Source organism: Sinohyriopsis cumingii, chromosome 7 (assembly GCF_028554795.1).
Source record: "Sinohyriopsis cumingii isolate HCF-2022 chromosome 7, ASM2855479v2, whole genome shotgun sequence".
In the NCBI taxonomy this organism is placed as follows: domain Eukaryota; kingdom Metazoa; phylum Mollusca; class Bivalvia; order Unionida; family Unionidae; genus Sinohyriopsis; species Sinohyriopsis cumingii.
This window is the reverse complement of record NC_142967.1, coordinates 61692310-61709712: the sequence shown is the minus strand read 5'-3', so window position 1 is coordinate 61709712 and position 17403 is coordinate 61692310. Positions and strand designations below refer to the sequence as shown.

The 17403-nt window shown below is 35.3% G+C and overlaps 1 protein-coding gene across 2 annotated transcripts; it reads left to right on the top strand.

Moving 5' to 3' along the window:
- Positions 1-3910: 3910 nt before the first annotated feature.
- LOC149795367 (uncharacterized) lies at positions 3911-13740 on the top strand. 2 transcript variants are annotated; one of them, XR_016422317.1, is made up of 3 exons: positions 3911-4130; positions 9042-13404; positions 13439-13740. XR_016422317.1 is itself a non-coding variant. In XM_089965141.1 (2 exons), the coding sequence occupies exon 2, from the start codon at positions 10373-10375 to the stop codon at positions 11894-11896; it is 1524 nt and encodes a 507-aa protein (XP_089821267.1). In that variant the 5' UTR covers positions 3911-4130; positions 9042-10372; the 3' UTR covers positions 11897-13740. The 2 variants fall into 2 exon arrangements, 1 of the variants encoding a protein (XP_089821267.1); XM_089965141.1 differs by having other exon boundaries at positions 9042-13740.
- The last annotated feature ends 3663 nt before the right edge of the window (positions 13741-17403 follow it).

Sequence of the window (17403 nt, the reverse complement as noted above, 5' to 3'; positions counted from 1 at the left end):
TCCCAGCCGTTAAAGGGCATACAGAACTAATTGTATGGAAAAACGGGAACCAATCTGGAAATGGGTGGACATAAAATAGAGTATATATGGGTTTGGTTGGACAGGATTGGTTGATAATGAAAAAGAAACTTTTGAGAGTTTATCCTAGTAGTAACTTTAAAAAATAGAGAGACTGTTTTATTGATGGAATTTCAGTCCTTTAACAATCATGAATTTGGAACACTCATTACTGAAATTAGCACCCGATTCTTTGGTGCGGTATTCAAAGCACATGTTTCAAACACATGTAGGTCCAGAAATGCCGCGGCTCATATCAATTTCTCTACACAGAGGCTGTCATCCAGGTTTCATCTATACTGATAAATATAGGTTTGATCATGAGCACACAGAAATGTAATGTAATTGTGGTATTTCCATAGGATTACTATGGGAACTGAATTAGTACCGTGAGTCCTAAACGTGATCAGAAGTTAAAGAGAGCTTTTGCTGTCTGCTCGTGTCACGTGTATCACTAATTTCGGCCCCTTCTTCACACGAATTTATCCGTTTTTGTTGGTAAAAACATTACATATAGTTTGAAAATTATTTAATCGTTGAGTGTGATCGAGATGTTTAAGGCGCTGGCTGATCTGTCTCAAGTGCTAGACATGGAATTAGACAATAAAGAGGAGTTCGACTTCATAGACCACGTTGTGGCTGTAAACAAAAACAGTAAACTAAAGTCTGCTTTAGATGGATGTCTCGAAAAAGTCCTAAAAACAGCAAAGAAGATCTAAAGGGTTTCTTTCTATGCCCTGAACATTACAAAAATAGCATATATGTGAAAACGTTCAGTTGCATCAGCAAAAAAGAAAGGAAGAAATACCCTTGAAAAAATTAAGTCATCCCCCAGATATACTGAAGGTACCTTATTTGCTGAAAGACAAAGTAATTTCAAATATCAGGATGAGGTACATCAGGATGAGGTACAAAATAGACGAATATTGGTGTCGCTGTGAAAAGGTCTTCAAATGTTTTCAAGGGCGCGTACTTCATGAGCGGGAATACTATTTTCATAGGGGAAAAAGATGGAACACTATGCATGTAGACTATGTCAGAAAGATGGATGAAGGATTCTTTCAGCTACTGAAGGACAAGCTTTAATGTAAGCTGAGTGACGGCACTTTATCAATACCTTGGTTTAGTCAGAAGGAAGTCAGACTTATAAAGAAAGCTTACGTTGATCAATACATCCAGTTTTGCTAGAACCTGCGTGGTACAAAGTTATCAGTCTTGCAAACAAGAACAAATGATCAGAGAAACGTTTCCTTTAGATGCTTTGTTTGTAGACCAAAACACAACCATCTCTCGACAAAAATAATTTTGTAGCTGGGTCCTGGAGCTAGCAGATGAACTTCCAGAGTTACGTCAAGTGATAACTCGAATGAAGAAGAGGACCTGTCATGTTCTGGTGATATAGCAGATGAAAGAACTGTTACGAATTATGAAAATGATAATCGTCAGATTCATTCGAAAATTAAAAAAATGCACTACAAGCATGGGAACTCCAAGAGTTACACAAAGTGAAAACTCAAATAAAGAACAAGAACTATCAGGTTCTGATAATATATCTGATGAAAGAACTACTACGGATGATGAAAATGACAATAATGGACAGAGTAGTTGGAACGGAAAGAAATCTCAACGAGCAAAGGAAAGAAAAGAATGAGCGGCAGCTTATATATATATATATATATATATATATATATATATATATATATATATATATATCTGATTCACCCAAGAAAAAACAAAAACTTTTGTCCAGTGTTGAAGAAGACGTGGAATGCAAGCTTTATGCAAAATGTTTCATAGAAATAGATGAAGACAATAGTCTACTACATTTACCTCAACCAGCTGTACTTAAGTATCCGGAATGAGATTTATGTACTGATCTAGGTGTAGATCCAGAATGTAAATTTGCTTCGAGGCAAATAAAACATTGGAACTATTCGATAGTTTCAAAATTACAAGAGATAAATTGTATCTATATCATGTGAAGCCAAAGTTTTGTCAGAAAACGAGAGTGTTTGCAAGAAATAAAACAATATTTCAGGAATGGTTTGACACTGCCATAAATTACCCGCGTAAAGACGAGACAAGAATCAAGTTTAGTCAGCACTTAAAGAACGTGGAAGACAAACGTTTATTGATCTCATCATGGAGAAAAAGATTGTCTATGTATATGCACTTTCAGATGAAGCCAAGAAAAGAAAATCGATTACCTACGTAGTTTTCAATGGCCAATTACTGATGCTTTAAAATAGACATAAATGCGATGTACTTGGTGTCAAACAAGTTAATGATAAGGTTGAGTGTTTGTGTAATGTCTTAATATCCGATCAAATTATTAATACTAGTAGTAGAATGTTCAAAGTGGAGAAAGATTTTCGTAATCTTTCAAAGTAGGAACACTTCCAGATTCCATGTCAAAAAGTTTTTCCATTTTCTGACAACCGTTTTACTTAGGTCCTGCATAGGAAAGTTTGAACTTCTAAGGTTGGACCATGGCTTTAAAGCTCGTTATCCCCAGTTTGAGTTATTATTTTGCTAAATAAAGAAACCTTTGGATAAAAACCTCATAAATGGAAAACGTTGTGCCTGGTGACATCTCAGAGTACTCATATCAATCTAATGCGTCTACAAACTGGGCAGGGGCCCCGAATGGCCGAGTGGTCTAAAGCGCTCTTCGTTACGGATCACTGCCATCTCACCTCTGTCGAGTCTAAGATCCAGCCAATGTGGGCATGTGAGAAAGCTTGCAGTAGCTTCTCGTGGGTCGGTGGTTCTTTCCGGGGTTTTCCGGGTTCTTCCTCCACCATTAATACTGGCCGCCATGTATAGCCTATCGTGCTGAAAAATGGCGTTAAACCCCACAACAACAACAACAAACTGGGCATAGCTGTACTGTTTTTGTCGCATCATTGTACATGTACGCTGACAATAAGAGCATCATTCCTATTTATACCAAAGCCTCCCTTTCACCACATCGTATACTTGGGAGTCGGGCTTTGGTAACGTTTGCTGTTGGACTTTCTTATGAAAACATTACCGTTATGCTAGTTAGTTTGAATATCTATCATAGCTTCCTGATCATGAAATTGTGTTTATAGTCTCGAAAACTGCATTTAATGTCTCGAAATTCTGAACTTTGTAATAAATTCAAAATAATAGCAGCCTTGAATTACATCATTGCTGTTGTTTGCCTGAACAGTATTTGAAAAATTCAAAATGAATTATCGATCAGGATTCGTAGGATTTTAGTAAAGTCAAGAATTAACTCTTTGTGCGTGCGTGTGTGCGTGCGTGTGTGTGTGTGTGTGTGTGTGTGTGTGTGTGTGTGTGTGTGTGTGTGATTGCTCAGTGGTTAGTGAACCGGATTCGTGGCCAAAAAGGTGTGGGATCGAATCCTACCAACGGTTCAACCCTAGTCGGCTAATGTGATGCGTTTTGGGACAAGTCACTTTATTCCAATCGCATCAGTACTAAATAGCCCAATTGTATTGCTATCCCATAAAACACCAAACCAAACCAGTTTATTTATACGATAGTAAGACCGTGAATTTCGAACAAAATATACTGAAACAAGTGTCATCAAAACAGCCAAGGAAATATGTCTACCTCGCACATCGGATTCATTTACTTATATTAATTCTTCACCTTTGCTACTGAAGGCAATACGTTATTACAAATTTTGGATTAAATGTTTCTACATGCAAAACGGAAAACAGCTTAGTTTCACATGTTCTGTTTTAATCACGGAAAACTATACTATACCGGAGTTGACCGAATTTCGGATATCCTGTTTACTATGAGTGATTCCAGATGAAATGTTATCTTGTCTTTCTCTTCGATCGTGTTGTGTGCCGGGGAGACGTTCAATGCAAATACATGCTGCAGTAAATGTGTTTCTCCAGCTGGGTCAGATATAATTATGTGACGCTGGATTTAAAAGTAGTCTATACAAATGTGGGACATGTATCTACTTCAAATTGTTATATATCTAACGTACTGGGCATAACTATGACATGGAATATGCATTATGTGAACAGGACGAACTTTAAGCAGTTCAGACATTTATCAACAAAGAGGTGAGCACACATAAAGATTCAATTTGTTTGTGTTAAAATGGTTCCTGAAACATAAGAAGGTAGGTTGAAATAAAACCTTGTCTGAAGTTTTGAAATTATGACAGTGAAGTTAAAAACGCCGTCTGGAAAAATCTTCTCGTAAAGAGGCTGTGTCAAGGCCTAGCGAAAATCGGTATACACAAACCTTGTAAAGTTTTCATTTGAAATGGTATGTCTTTTTGGAACATTGATATTAAAGTAATTATCTCATTTGGTTCAAAAAGTGTTTAATACGATAGTCAAAAGCAGGGAAAGTTTATACCACAGGGATTAGAAATCCCAGATATAACCTCTTCAATTTTGAAATGCAACTGAGGTCCCCAGCTGCCTGTTCATCAGTAAGATCAAATAGGTGTAAGTGGTGAATTTGAAAACAGGCTAGACACCTACCTGTGCTTTCTAACAGTTTGAAGTTACCTGTAGCAGTGTCCTGTTGGAAAATGAATTATTCTGTTACATCTTTCATTTATGAAATCTAGATGAAACGTGTCACTGCAAAAGGAATAAGAATCATCTTGTTGTTGAACATCTCTTCAAGGTAGTAACCCACAAATCGATTTGCGTACAGATATATGCGGGCAACCAATAAAAACACTACTTACAAATATGAAACTGGAAAGTAAATATATATATATATATATATATATATATATATATATATATATATATATATATATATATATATATATGTATACATATATATATATATATGCTTTTGAATTTACCGTTTCTGGCATCTATAGCTCTTAAAGGGCAAGAAGACCACCATGCTTTCTCCGAAATATAGAATATATTTGAATAACATCATCACTTATGAACAATGTGTACGAATGTATTATTTGGCTTCAATAAGACTTAAAGTTTTAGATTCAATTAATCTGACTCTCTTTTCCTTAGAACCAAATAATTTCTAATTTATTATTTTTTGGAATAATAAACAACCAGTTAGATCAAAAGAAGATCCCGATCTTGAGTCAACACATTCAATAAAATTACAAGACAGGAATATAAACAGATGTTAGTTCGTGTCCATGAAAAATAGAGATTCAATAGACACAAATCTGAAATAAAGATGCAGTACAAAAAATGGTGTCGTCTTCTTCGAGACGTCAATACCTTACGTATGCTTTGCAGTTTTCCCCATCGCGGTATTTAACACTTTGAAACAGGTCTTTCCATAAATAATTTTAGTTAATTGTGTGTGTCCGAAACACCAAATAACAATAAAATGTCAGTTTGTGAGTCGGTTTGACAAATCATTCTGTAGCAAACTGAAGCATAAACCATAGCTAACGTTATCCACAAAATTCCATCAAACATTGAATACATTTAGATCAATTGTTTGTACTCACAAACTTTAACGAAATACTTTATTATTGTGAAAGAAAAATTCAAAATGGGCAAACCTGTACAAAAATGTTTGGCTTTTCATAAAGGCATGTATGACAGATGCCGGACTCGGTAGAATGTTCCTCAGGAAATCAGGAGGGCCTGCTTTTCTTATACGAATAAAATTGGATTTAACCGGGGCTCGCGTACAGGGACGTCGGGGGGGGGGGGGGCATTTTCCTGAATTTACATGTGCTGTAATATTGCTGTAGCCTATATACGAAAATTAACAAGCCCGTCAAGTCCCCCCCCCCCCGAAAAAATTGAAATTACGTCCCTGCTATTACTATCTCTCTAATCTGTTATTCAGCCTGAGCCAGCGCGTTGATATTTGCATGAATCAAGTTTGCCCCCCCCCCCGGAAAAAAGTTGAAATGACGTCCCCACTAACGTATATGGTTTACAGGTTGTAAAGATGGGTCTTTTTGTTGGTCTTAATGCCGTTTTTCAGCATATAATAGGCTATACAAGGCGGCCAGCATATTTAGTTAGCGAAGAACTCGAGGGTTTCTCCGGTAAGAACCACTGATCCACGGTACTCTACTGGGAAGCTTTCTCACATACCCACATTGGCTGAATTGAGACTGGAACCTACACGGATAGATGCGAAATGTCAGTGATCTATATAGGCGAGCGCCTTTGACCACTCGGTCACTCGAGGTGCATACATTGTTTTCAGATTAATAATGGGTAAAGGATACCTCTGTGGGTTTTTGTAATTTTCTAAACTGCCCTGGTGACTCATATATCCGTTAAACAAGGAAATCAGATCCTCAAATGTACCGCTAGAACCATATGAGAAAGAAAGGATAGAAAGAAATTAAATCACTGCCCAATGCCCCTACGTAGTCATAGCATCTAAACAACTTTTGCTTTATATGAAAAATGGCAAGACAAGTCATTTTACAAAGAAATAGTATGAAAGTCTTTCTATAAAGTGTGTTTGAATACCTCCAACATGTGAAAGTACAAACTCTGTTTCAGGTGTGTGGACTGTTAACAATAAATTCATATACTTATATAGCTGATCCATACACATATAAGACATGAATCTTTCCGAAATGAAGAACTGTCTTATCTATATTAGGGACAATCCATTTAATTTTCCCGGGAGTTGGGTGGGGAAGATTTTTAAAACTTTCCGCCACCCATATAATCTGAAGAAAATATTCTTCCGCTAAATTTTATAAAATGTATTTATTATATCCATTATAAACGTTGCAAAGAAAGTAATTTTCTTGAGATTAACGAAAATAAATAATCTCGTTCGGAGAAAAAAAAAATTCCAGCTCCTAACGATCCAAACAAATTCAGTGGTCAGTCGCTTATTTGAAGAAATTTCTTGCGGTAACTCTCATTCATTTTTCAACCATAAATGTTTTCAAAATTTTTTAAAAAGTTTGTACTTGCTAAATAAATAAATGACAAATCCTGTGCCATAATAGTTTTAAAAGCCTTGTGAATGAGTAAAGGATAACTTATATCAGACTGAGAAGTATAATAAAAAATTTCCTGAGAGAACATAGTGAAAAATTCATATAAAACAATATATTATCACCATCAAACTCTACGTTTCGAACAAAATTCAACATGTTCTGAGGAAACAGTAATGGAAAACACAGAATATCAAATTATATCCGTTGAGAACTCTGTGAAAATCTAAAATAAATACAGCAAAGATGAAGCCATCAAAATGGATTTTGAAAAAGAACTACATTTTCAAAGGAATCAGCCATGTAAAACAATATATTATATGGTTCCCTCGGAGAATTCTGTGAAATACTCATGTCAAGCTGCCTATATTGCATATAAAAATTCCACTTTGCAAAAATTGGCTTTATTTCTGGTGAACCTCGTCCAGAGTGCATACCTACCTGTCACCACTCACAGTGGAACATCTTTTTAAATGCATTGATTCCTATCTCACTGAGACATTAGGGTATTTTTTATATGAACTCGATAACGGACTATTTTGATCGTGTATAGCCAGACATAATCTTGGACGTTTTGTGGTAATGTAATTTATATAACAATTGTTGACCCTAAATTGTAAGGATTTTATATTCATTTTTCACCTTCATCTTTTATTGTATATGCATTTTACAGAATTACTTAATCTTTATCTTGTGTCTTTGATCATTAATCTTATGGGACTTTTCATGTTTTTGTTTCTTTTATAATGTTTGTCTTCCTAAACGTTTTGCAATTTACCTTTTCTTTTATAAAACACAACCTTCAGTCTGCACTGAATAGCCAGGATTGTGATGTCGGCTTGTCGCTAACACACACACACACACACGCGCGCATACATACATACATACATACATACATACGTTTTGGATAAATCTACGAACTGGGGTATATTACGAATTATTTAATACTTGTTTTCTTGTTTAAATTTTAGACTATTTTACATGATAACATGTAATGATTTCAAATAGTCGCCTGTTATCGGAAATGGTTTACAGTTATAGAAATATGTGTGACTTAGATGCTGGTATTTGTCAAAGCGAAAACTACTATTTGAACTACAATTGCATGTATGTACCAATTATCATTTGATAGGCTTTTAGTTCGGTTATATATCAACCAAGTAATGTAATCACAGTTTAATTATTCAAGTAAAATTATTTTACATGGCTATGCATAAAATGTTATAAGCCGATACAGTTATAATCTTTATTTACGTGTTCGTGTTGTGTAATAATCAAGGTTCAAAGGTTATGAGCCCTTAACCTAGAAAATATTCAAGACAGAGTGATGTTCTCGCTTATACAGTCACATGTACTGTGTCTAATGTAATCGTAAAATCATTATTTGTTGTAGAACTGATCGCTCAACGACAAGAAGATTGCTTTATGTCTTCAAAATTAAATGTATGATCACTGGAGCATGCAGGTCCGTCCGCACATGTCTCCCATACTAAACCGTTGGTATCCTTGTTTCTCTGACCTACTCTACAACAAGGATCACATTACGCCAACAATAAACGGTCGAGTGTGCGCAACAATGTATTGTGAATAAACGTAACATTTTTTAATTTTATGTTAAACAATTTGCATTTAACTTCTCTACATTGTAATTTCAGTCATATAAAAAGTAACTTCCAATTATAAGATTTGCATTTCTTAAAATTCTTCGATTAAAAATTTCAATTATTAGTTCAGAATGTCTTATTTCAAATGATTATTCACGGCTTATGTTATCTTTATGGTAAGTAAAGCAAAACTGATACAACCATATTAGGAGGTACCTATTTTATTTCTGAACGTAATTTAATTTTTGACGTGATCAATAACTGTATCTAACTAAGGACTTCAATACATATTTTATTTTCTTCCTGGCAAAAAGGTTACATGGCAAAATTTTAAATGTCCTTACTGCTTGTACGCTCATTTTGTACCAACTTAGCAATAGTCTGAGAGACAGTTTAAAATAATGCTCAGAATTATAAAACAGAGCAATGTTCTTTCATTTTTGCAGGAACAAATGAACCGTGACGATTCAAATATACCAGTAGGATGGACGATTCCTTGTTCCAAGATATGAAGAACGAGATTTAGAAACACGTCCCAATTACTATCTCTCTCTCATCGACGTTTTCTCAATAAGATTCTGGCTCTCTAAAACCATAGAAACGTCTTTATTCACGAAGGTACACCACAATGACGTGATACAAGGGACACTAACCGACAACGGCAAGATTAGTGTGTCACGGTTGGTTGGTTTTAACGGTACTTTTAACACATTATTGGCTGTATCATGTCGAAAAAATGGAAACTAAGTGCCTTTCTCAAGGACACGCAGAGGCGGCCAACCCAGGCCAATATGGATGATAAAAAGAATGAAAAGAAAAGAAAATTTCGTCCTACAAGTATATACAAAATAGATTGGAGTAAAGTACCAGATTTTCAAACGTACTTAGCTGGTAATTTTGAGGATATTAAATTAAACCGGGAAAAGGATAGCTATGAATTTGAGATACGATTCTATTCAAGGCAGACAGAATCAAGTAGTTGGCTTGTTAGTGTCATGGGCTACTTCATAGAAGACAGAGACGAGTATATTAAAACTTATACCAAAGATCTATTTATTCTCACCGCCGTGAATAAGAATCAGAAACTAAAAAGCGCTTTTGCTATCTGTACGGGTCAGGTGTATCGCAAAATACTGCCGTACGTTGATATGAGTTTCTCTTTTTCTGCTGGTAAGAAAATTTGTAATCCCAAAAAGGTAAGGCAAACAAGATCGAGATTTCTTCACGGCAGTACAGTATACACTGACAAATCGTTCCATGCCGATAGAAAGGGTCGAAATCTACCTTCTATCACAAGTGACATTTTCTTTTCTATCGACGAATTCCAGGCCCAGGTTGCTAATCGTCTTAAAGGTGATTTATTTTCGCAAATAAAATCCGCGTCAATTGTGGTAAAAAGACATAGTCTCAAAATTATGAAATCTATTTGTCTAAACGACATTTTTAAAGTTTTGGCTGATCTTTCTTGTGTGTATGACAAGGGATTGTGTGATAAGAAAGATTTCGACTTCCTAAACCAAGTCGTGCAAGTAAAAGACAGAAAACAGAAAAGGAAATAGATGAGTATCTTGAAAAGTATTTAAGCAACAGTAGAGAAGATGATCTAGAAGGTTTCTTTCTATGCCCAGAAAACTACGAAGAATGGTAAAAATGCGAAAAGGTTCGCTTGTATGAGCAAAAGCGTAAAGAAAACAAAACCTTGCACGAATGGTTTGATCCACCATCCATATTAAACGTAGTTGAGTTGCTTCAAAATAAAAGTATTCCCAATATCAGGATGAGCTATAAAATAAGCGGACACTGGCGTTTTGGTGGAAAGATATTGAATTCCATTCAAGGACACGTGCTTCGTAATAGGAAATACTACTTTCATTTAGGAAAAGAGTGGTACACTGTTCATGTCGAATACATCAGAAAGATGGAAAAAGAATTCTTTCTGCTACTGAAGGACAAGCTTATAACGAAGCTACAAGATGGCACATTACCATTACCATGGTGCAATGAGAGCGACAACAGACTTACACAGAAAGATCACGTTGACCAATACATCCAGTTTTGCAAAGGAGTGCTACGTAAAAAGTTATTAGTTGAGCAATTACAAGAGATTAGACAAACGTTTCCGTCAGGAACTGTCATGTCCGCATATCAAAACACCACCACTACAGACAGAAAGAGCGTAACAAATGTTACATCTAACTTGGGATTTGAAACCAGCAGAGGACCGTCAACTGATGACAATAATGGTTACTGTAGTTCAGAAGGAAATACATCCACTACAAGCACAGGAAAAAAGAGAAGAAATGTCGGCACAGATATGCCTGCTTCTCCAGCAAAAAAAATAAAACTAATGTCCAGTATAGAAGAAAAAGTGGAATACAAGCTTTATGCAGAATGTTTCAAGGAAACAGATGAAAACGAGTACAACGAAGCCTACTACCTTTTGCTCAACCAACTTTTTCACAAGAATCCAAACTGTGATTTAAGCACACATCTACGTGTAGATTCAGAAAGCAAATTTCCAACCTTTCTGCTTGGAGACAGAATCCTGGTTCAAAATCACACAGTGGAATTATTCGATCTTTTGAAAATTACAAAAAGTAAATTGTATCTCTACCATGTAAAGGCAACATTTGGTCAGATGACAAGAGATGCTGTTTCTCAAATACGCGACTCGGCAAGCCTCTTATATAAAGCAGTGTTGGGAAGAGATAAAAAAATTCTTGGGGAATGGTATGATACTGTGGTAAATTATCATCAGACCAAGAAGATAAAAATTAAACTTAGACGTGACATGATGGAGTGTGACAGACGAGACTTTATAAATCTCTTCCTGGAGAAAAAGATTGTTTATGTATACGCTTTCCTAGAGGGGTCCAAGCAAAGGAAATCATTTGCTGATTTAGTTTCCAATGGCCAACGGTTGTTGCTTACAAAGAATCATATACGTCACGCACTTGGTGTGGAAAAAGGAAAGGAAATGGTAAAGGCACTGTGTGATCTCTTGAAATCCAATCACATTATTTCTGATACAGATGGCGGATTCAAAGTAGAAAAGGAATTTGAGAATTATAAAAGAAAGGATCTCTTGCAGATCCTACGTCATAGAGATAAATTCTTCGAAGAACGGTTTGAGTCAATTTTCGAGACTCTTCAGAAGCATTTTGTGCCAACTGTTTTAATTAGATCCCACATCGCAAAGTTTGAACTCCTACGATTGGCTCATGACTTTAAAAATGAATTTCCGCTGTTTGAGTTGAAGTTGTGCCAAATAAAGAAACCTTGGGAAGAAATTACTTTATAAATAAACAATATTATTTCCAGTGAAATCACCTAACATAAAAAGAAGACTGTGTCCATATTAACACATTTACAAGTATCTACATCGTTGAACTATGTAATCAAAGCATCCCTTACAATGTATATTGACTAGTTGGGCTGTGTGGATGTGTGGCACTGGAGTTTGTTCTGTCAAACACTTGTTTCCTGTTAGTTAGTTTGAATCTTTAGTGCAGTTTTATTCTCATTATATCTACATATTCATCTAAGGTGTAGAAACCATGAACTTACTCACAAATTCGAAATTTCGTCTTGGTCCTTGTTTTTCGTCTAATTAACCATATAAAATTCATTCCATGAGATGGTCATGCAAGTAACAGATAGCAATGTGTTTAAAGAAATGAACTTGATACATATAAAACAAAACTGGAGAGCACTGAAAAGTTATTACGTTGAGGCTTCCATTAGTACGTATTTTACACCTAAACAAATGTGTGTGCTGTCTAACTTCAGTTTATTGGCATCCTTGTTAGACCGGTTGAGTTTTGGGTCCCAGATTGGATACTATATCTATGTAAATAGATAGTTTTCTTGTAAACTGTATAATATATCCTTGCATTGCGGACCTCTTTTAGGGAAATCAAACTTGACAGGATATTTCTTTTTAAAAACTGGACAATCAATCTCTTAGAAAGTATTTCAAACTACATTTCTCAAGGAGCAGGGAAGAGGGACGGCCAAAATATGATGATCATGATGTTCAAATGGTGGCAATTTGGACTTGACATTTATATTCCATTACTGTCTAACCAACACGTGCTAATATTTTTCACAATGCATTTGCCTTGCTTTTGTAAATATAAAAGGGTTGGGAAGTGGTCACTTGAGTACAATAGGTACATACTGAATCATGCCGACGCATCGTTTTGTGAATGTGCTAGTATGTTTTCCAGCATAAGTAGTCACCTCTGCTTCCCCTATTTAACCATCTATATTAAATATGATGAGTATCAAGCATACGGGTTTTCCGCTTAATTTAGACATAATAACACATTCAGCTGCGTTAGGAATAGATGAGACAACTGCAATTTAGTATTAGCAAAGTATCTCCAAACCTTTTTAAAGGTATGGTGGTAAAGCTGTCTAAACCTTTTTAAAGGTATGGTGGTAAAGCTGTCGAAACCATTTTAAAGGTATGGTGGTAATGCTGTCGAAACCATTTTAAAGGTATGGTGGTAAAGCTGTCGAAACCATTTTAAAGGTATGGTGGTAAAGTTGTCGAAACCATTTTAAAGGTATGGTGGTAATGCTGTCGAAACCATTTTAAAGGTATGGTGGTAATGCTGTCGAAACCATTTTAAAGGTATGGTGGTAAAGCTGTCGAAACCTTTTTAAAGGTATGGTGGTAAAGCTGTCGAAACCATTTTAAAGGTATGGTGGTAATGCTGTCGAAACCATTTTAAAGGTATGGTGGTAAAGCTGTCGAAACCATTTTAAAGGTATGGTGGTAAAGTTGTCTAAACCTTTTTAAAGGTATGGTGGTAATGCTGTCGAAACCATTTTAAAGGTATGGTGATAAAGCTGTCTAAACTCTTGGAAATATAATGTTGAAACTACTAAATGGTGACACTTGTAGTTTGGACCACCATCTTCAAAACTTTAATAAGTATGACGAAACGCACCAAAACAAAGATGTTTGCACATTTAAAACGGTATTTAATAGGGACCATCTCCTGATGTACCACAATGACTCAATCCAATGTTTTTGAATGTTGTTCACAATAATGCCAAACAACGTCAATATCTTGAGTTCACTGAGTAATATGTAATTCCAATGAATGACGTAAATAAATAATTCCTCTCCAATTATATCTGAACACAGATTGGTCTTAAAAAAACAGGAATTAATTATTTGTTTATCAAGCATATATATACATGTGTGTGTGTATATATATATATATATATATATATATATATATATATATATATATATATATATATTCACTCGACCTATATGTGAGAAGTTCCCAAGTTTTTTTCTAGAACATTCTAAGCTAAAAAAAATCCATTTTATAACCTACAATCGACCTCATAAAAATGAGTTATGTAAATATGTTGTTTACAACTGACCATTATCCGAAGGTACCATCTACATTCACGGACAAAAGTTAAGCAACAGAAAGAGATAACTTTAAGGTCAGTGAGAAGACTCCTCAAATAAATAAAAAAGTTGTAGGTATATGTACCCCTCACAATGAACCCTTTCAAACGAAATTACTTTAACTGTACTTCAACTGGTGTGACGCTTAAGCACAACTCTATTTTATGACTTCTAAAATGTAGTTTTATGTTTAGAGTTCGATAATATGAATGCTACTTCTTCAAAGTTGGCCACAAGTTCAATAAATTTAAGATTTTTCATATAAATTTGCCTGAAATCCGAAACCCATGGTGATACTAATTTTTTCGATACAGTTTAAAATTTTCTTCTTAGCTCACCTGGCCATAATGTTAAAAGTCATCGTACATCCGCAGTTAGCAATTATTTTGTTGTTGTTTTTTTATTATAAGGAAAATATACCATAGAAATTGTCAGTGCCTTGATATTTAAAGTAGGAATAAAATCCTCTCTCTCTCCGTCGTAACCGTAATGTAAATTCTCTCTCTCTCTCTCTCTCACACACACACAGACACACACACTTAAGTTTCTTATAAAATGATTTAGATTGAACTTATAATAGCCTCTCTTTCCGTTTTAAGATACATCTCCGAAAATTTGGCTTTAGTAACAATGATTACGAGAAATGATACTTAGTTCTGAAAATCTTTTTCAAAATCTTACATCCCTAAAAAAAAAAATTGAAGAAAACTATTTTTCTTCAGTTGGTAAATTCATGGATTATATCAAATCTTGTATGATTGTACTCGTGCATGTCAGATGTCTTAGCTTTGTCTATGCGTAGTCCTATTTTGGCACTGCAGTGTGTCATGAGAAGCTTTTCGTATATTAGATTGCCATTTTTCGAAGATAAACAACAACAAAAATAAATAAAACACTCATCTTTACAGCGTACGAATAATTGTGTATGACCCGTCCTATTCTGCACTCTCGTTGCAATGCCAAACGTACGTTCAGAGAAAAAATTAAGCAAAAATGTGACAGTGTATGCCCTATTTAAAGCCGATAGAACAAATGTTCTCTTGTCTATGGTTTAGGGACTTCTGTACAAAACATTTGTATCCACAAGGCAAAACATGGTATGTTTTAAATTGGAAAAGGGGGAGTGGGAATATAGCAAATGTTACTGCAATCTCTCGACAATAAATATAACACTACGTTTTCAAAACTGGCGAATGAAAATATTGCCAATGGATATTTCTAACATAGAATTTACCTTTGTCTGCAGAAATTCATAAAATGGTGTAACCTAATATTCCTTGTCCTATATTGCCGCCGCAAAATAATAGAACCAAACAATAAATGGCGTCCTACTTTTCTGTCTTGTATCAGGCCCTCCCTCTCTCTCTCTCTCTCTTTCTCTCTCTCTCCGCTATAACGTTAGTTCTCTGTCGCTCATTTGCGGTGTAATGTTAATTCTCTCTCTCTCTCTCTCTCCCTCTCTCTCAACAGTCATTCACTACAGAGTAGCGATTTCATACTTTATGTATGTCAAAATGCTTTGCTAAACCGATCGTCGCCCGAAACATAAACAAAATTACATACGAGTAAAACCACCAATTTTCCGGAACCCTTGATTCCAAAGCCTTGCCACATTAACAGTTTTGTCAGACCAACCGAGGTCACGCATCGCCAATATAATGCAGTTTCATCTGCATTGTACACCTGCTCAGGACTAAGGTGCTCATCAACTACAAGCTTCTGAAATTCGTCCACATACTCGGCAGCTCCTTCGTGGTCTGCAGACCGTTTTTTTCCCACACACTTTATGCATGGAAATTCTTAACGTTTCTTGAACCTTTGAAACCATCCTTCACTATAGTCACACTCTTGTCCATTACCATCCTGCCCTACAAGTCCACTCCATCACTCCGACGTTGTCGAAACCATTCCATCATCACTCGGTCGTGCTCAGTACTCTTACCATATTTCATATTTTTTCTAATGTTCATTCGCTTCTTGGAATCACTGTCTGAATAGAATTTCAATAGTTGATGAACCAATGCCATATGTGTCTCAGCTTTCTCACGGAAACACCATGGTCCAGTGTTTTCAACAGTTCTACTTTATCTTGCATCGATATTGACTGGTGTTTACGCTTGACACCACCAGTGACACTTACATCTTTCTTAGAAGCCATAGCTAGGGTTAAATGTAAGTAAAATAAGCTAAGAATCGCACAAAATACAAGTATCACCACCAACAACTGCAGTGTAAACCAAGTGAGTGTGCGCACAGTAAACTAATTTGTCGGTGTCGGGAATTTCAAGTGCCCTCTCGTAATTTTGTCCCGAGAGGGCGGAAAGAAAGAGTTTGTAACGTTATATAAATGTCAAGGCCGTTCCTACACCTTACCAAACGAGTTCTTTCTTCCGATTCGGAACAATGCACTTATGTGGTTTTGTATTTATTACATATCCCTTTTTATTCACATATTCTATTACTTTAATTTAATCTATACTTAAAAAAAATACATAGGCACTTTGGCGTTTTATGAAAGATATTGTACAACTCTGATGTTCTTAACCGGGGCTAGAAATAGATATGTCTTGTTCAGCTGCAACATCTGTCTGTCCGCATTGCAGATATGGATGTACTATTTAGCTTTTCATTTTAACAAATGTTGTATGGAATATATGAATGGATTTAATCTGCAGTCGCAGGAAAGTTGATTTTTCCCTTACTTCTTAAATGGAATATAGGTTTTGGGACAGTAGGTGACCCTTTTTCTTACATTCTATTTACTGACAAAACACTCTACTGCAACGCAAACTTCAGGGCAATTTTCACAGACTAGCATTAATTAAATAAATTAAATTTTATACAGAAAGCTCATTAATTCACAGTATATTAAAACTTTTCCATTTTTATTAATTTTTATTTAATGCAAAAAATTAGTGATGCATTGAACTTAAAGTAATTTAATCAAATATTTTTAAGAAATCGAAGATATCGGTCTCTTTCAACATGCGGACTAGATTATTAATATTAATTTCGATATGTTTTAACAAGAAATCCTGAACAATATTGCAATATTGTTATGTTTTCATCTCTTTTTTTTCTAACTGAACAGTCGCTAGAATTCAAGATGTCAGTTACCTTCATGTGACCCAATGAAAAATCTCCATAACATTGTAACGACATGTAATTCTTCTAAATTTGCGTCACAATCAAAGCAAGCTGTTGCTTTGTGATAAGTCTAGGTTGCAAATGTTTGGGTTTTTTTTATTTCGCACACAATATTCTTGTAAATGAAGCTGAAATGGATTCTTATTAAGTTTGGTATTTAATGCGATTTACATTGTGGAATGTCACCTGGGAATTCAACATGCAGTAAAGTTGTCTCCAAACGT

What these genes read in the sequence shown, in the direction of transcription:
- LOC149795367 (XM_089965141.1), top strand. Translation starts at nt 10,373, where the DNA reads ATGAGCTATAAAATAAGCGGACACTGGCGTTTTGGTGGAAAGATATTG.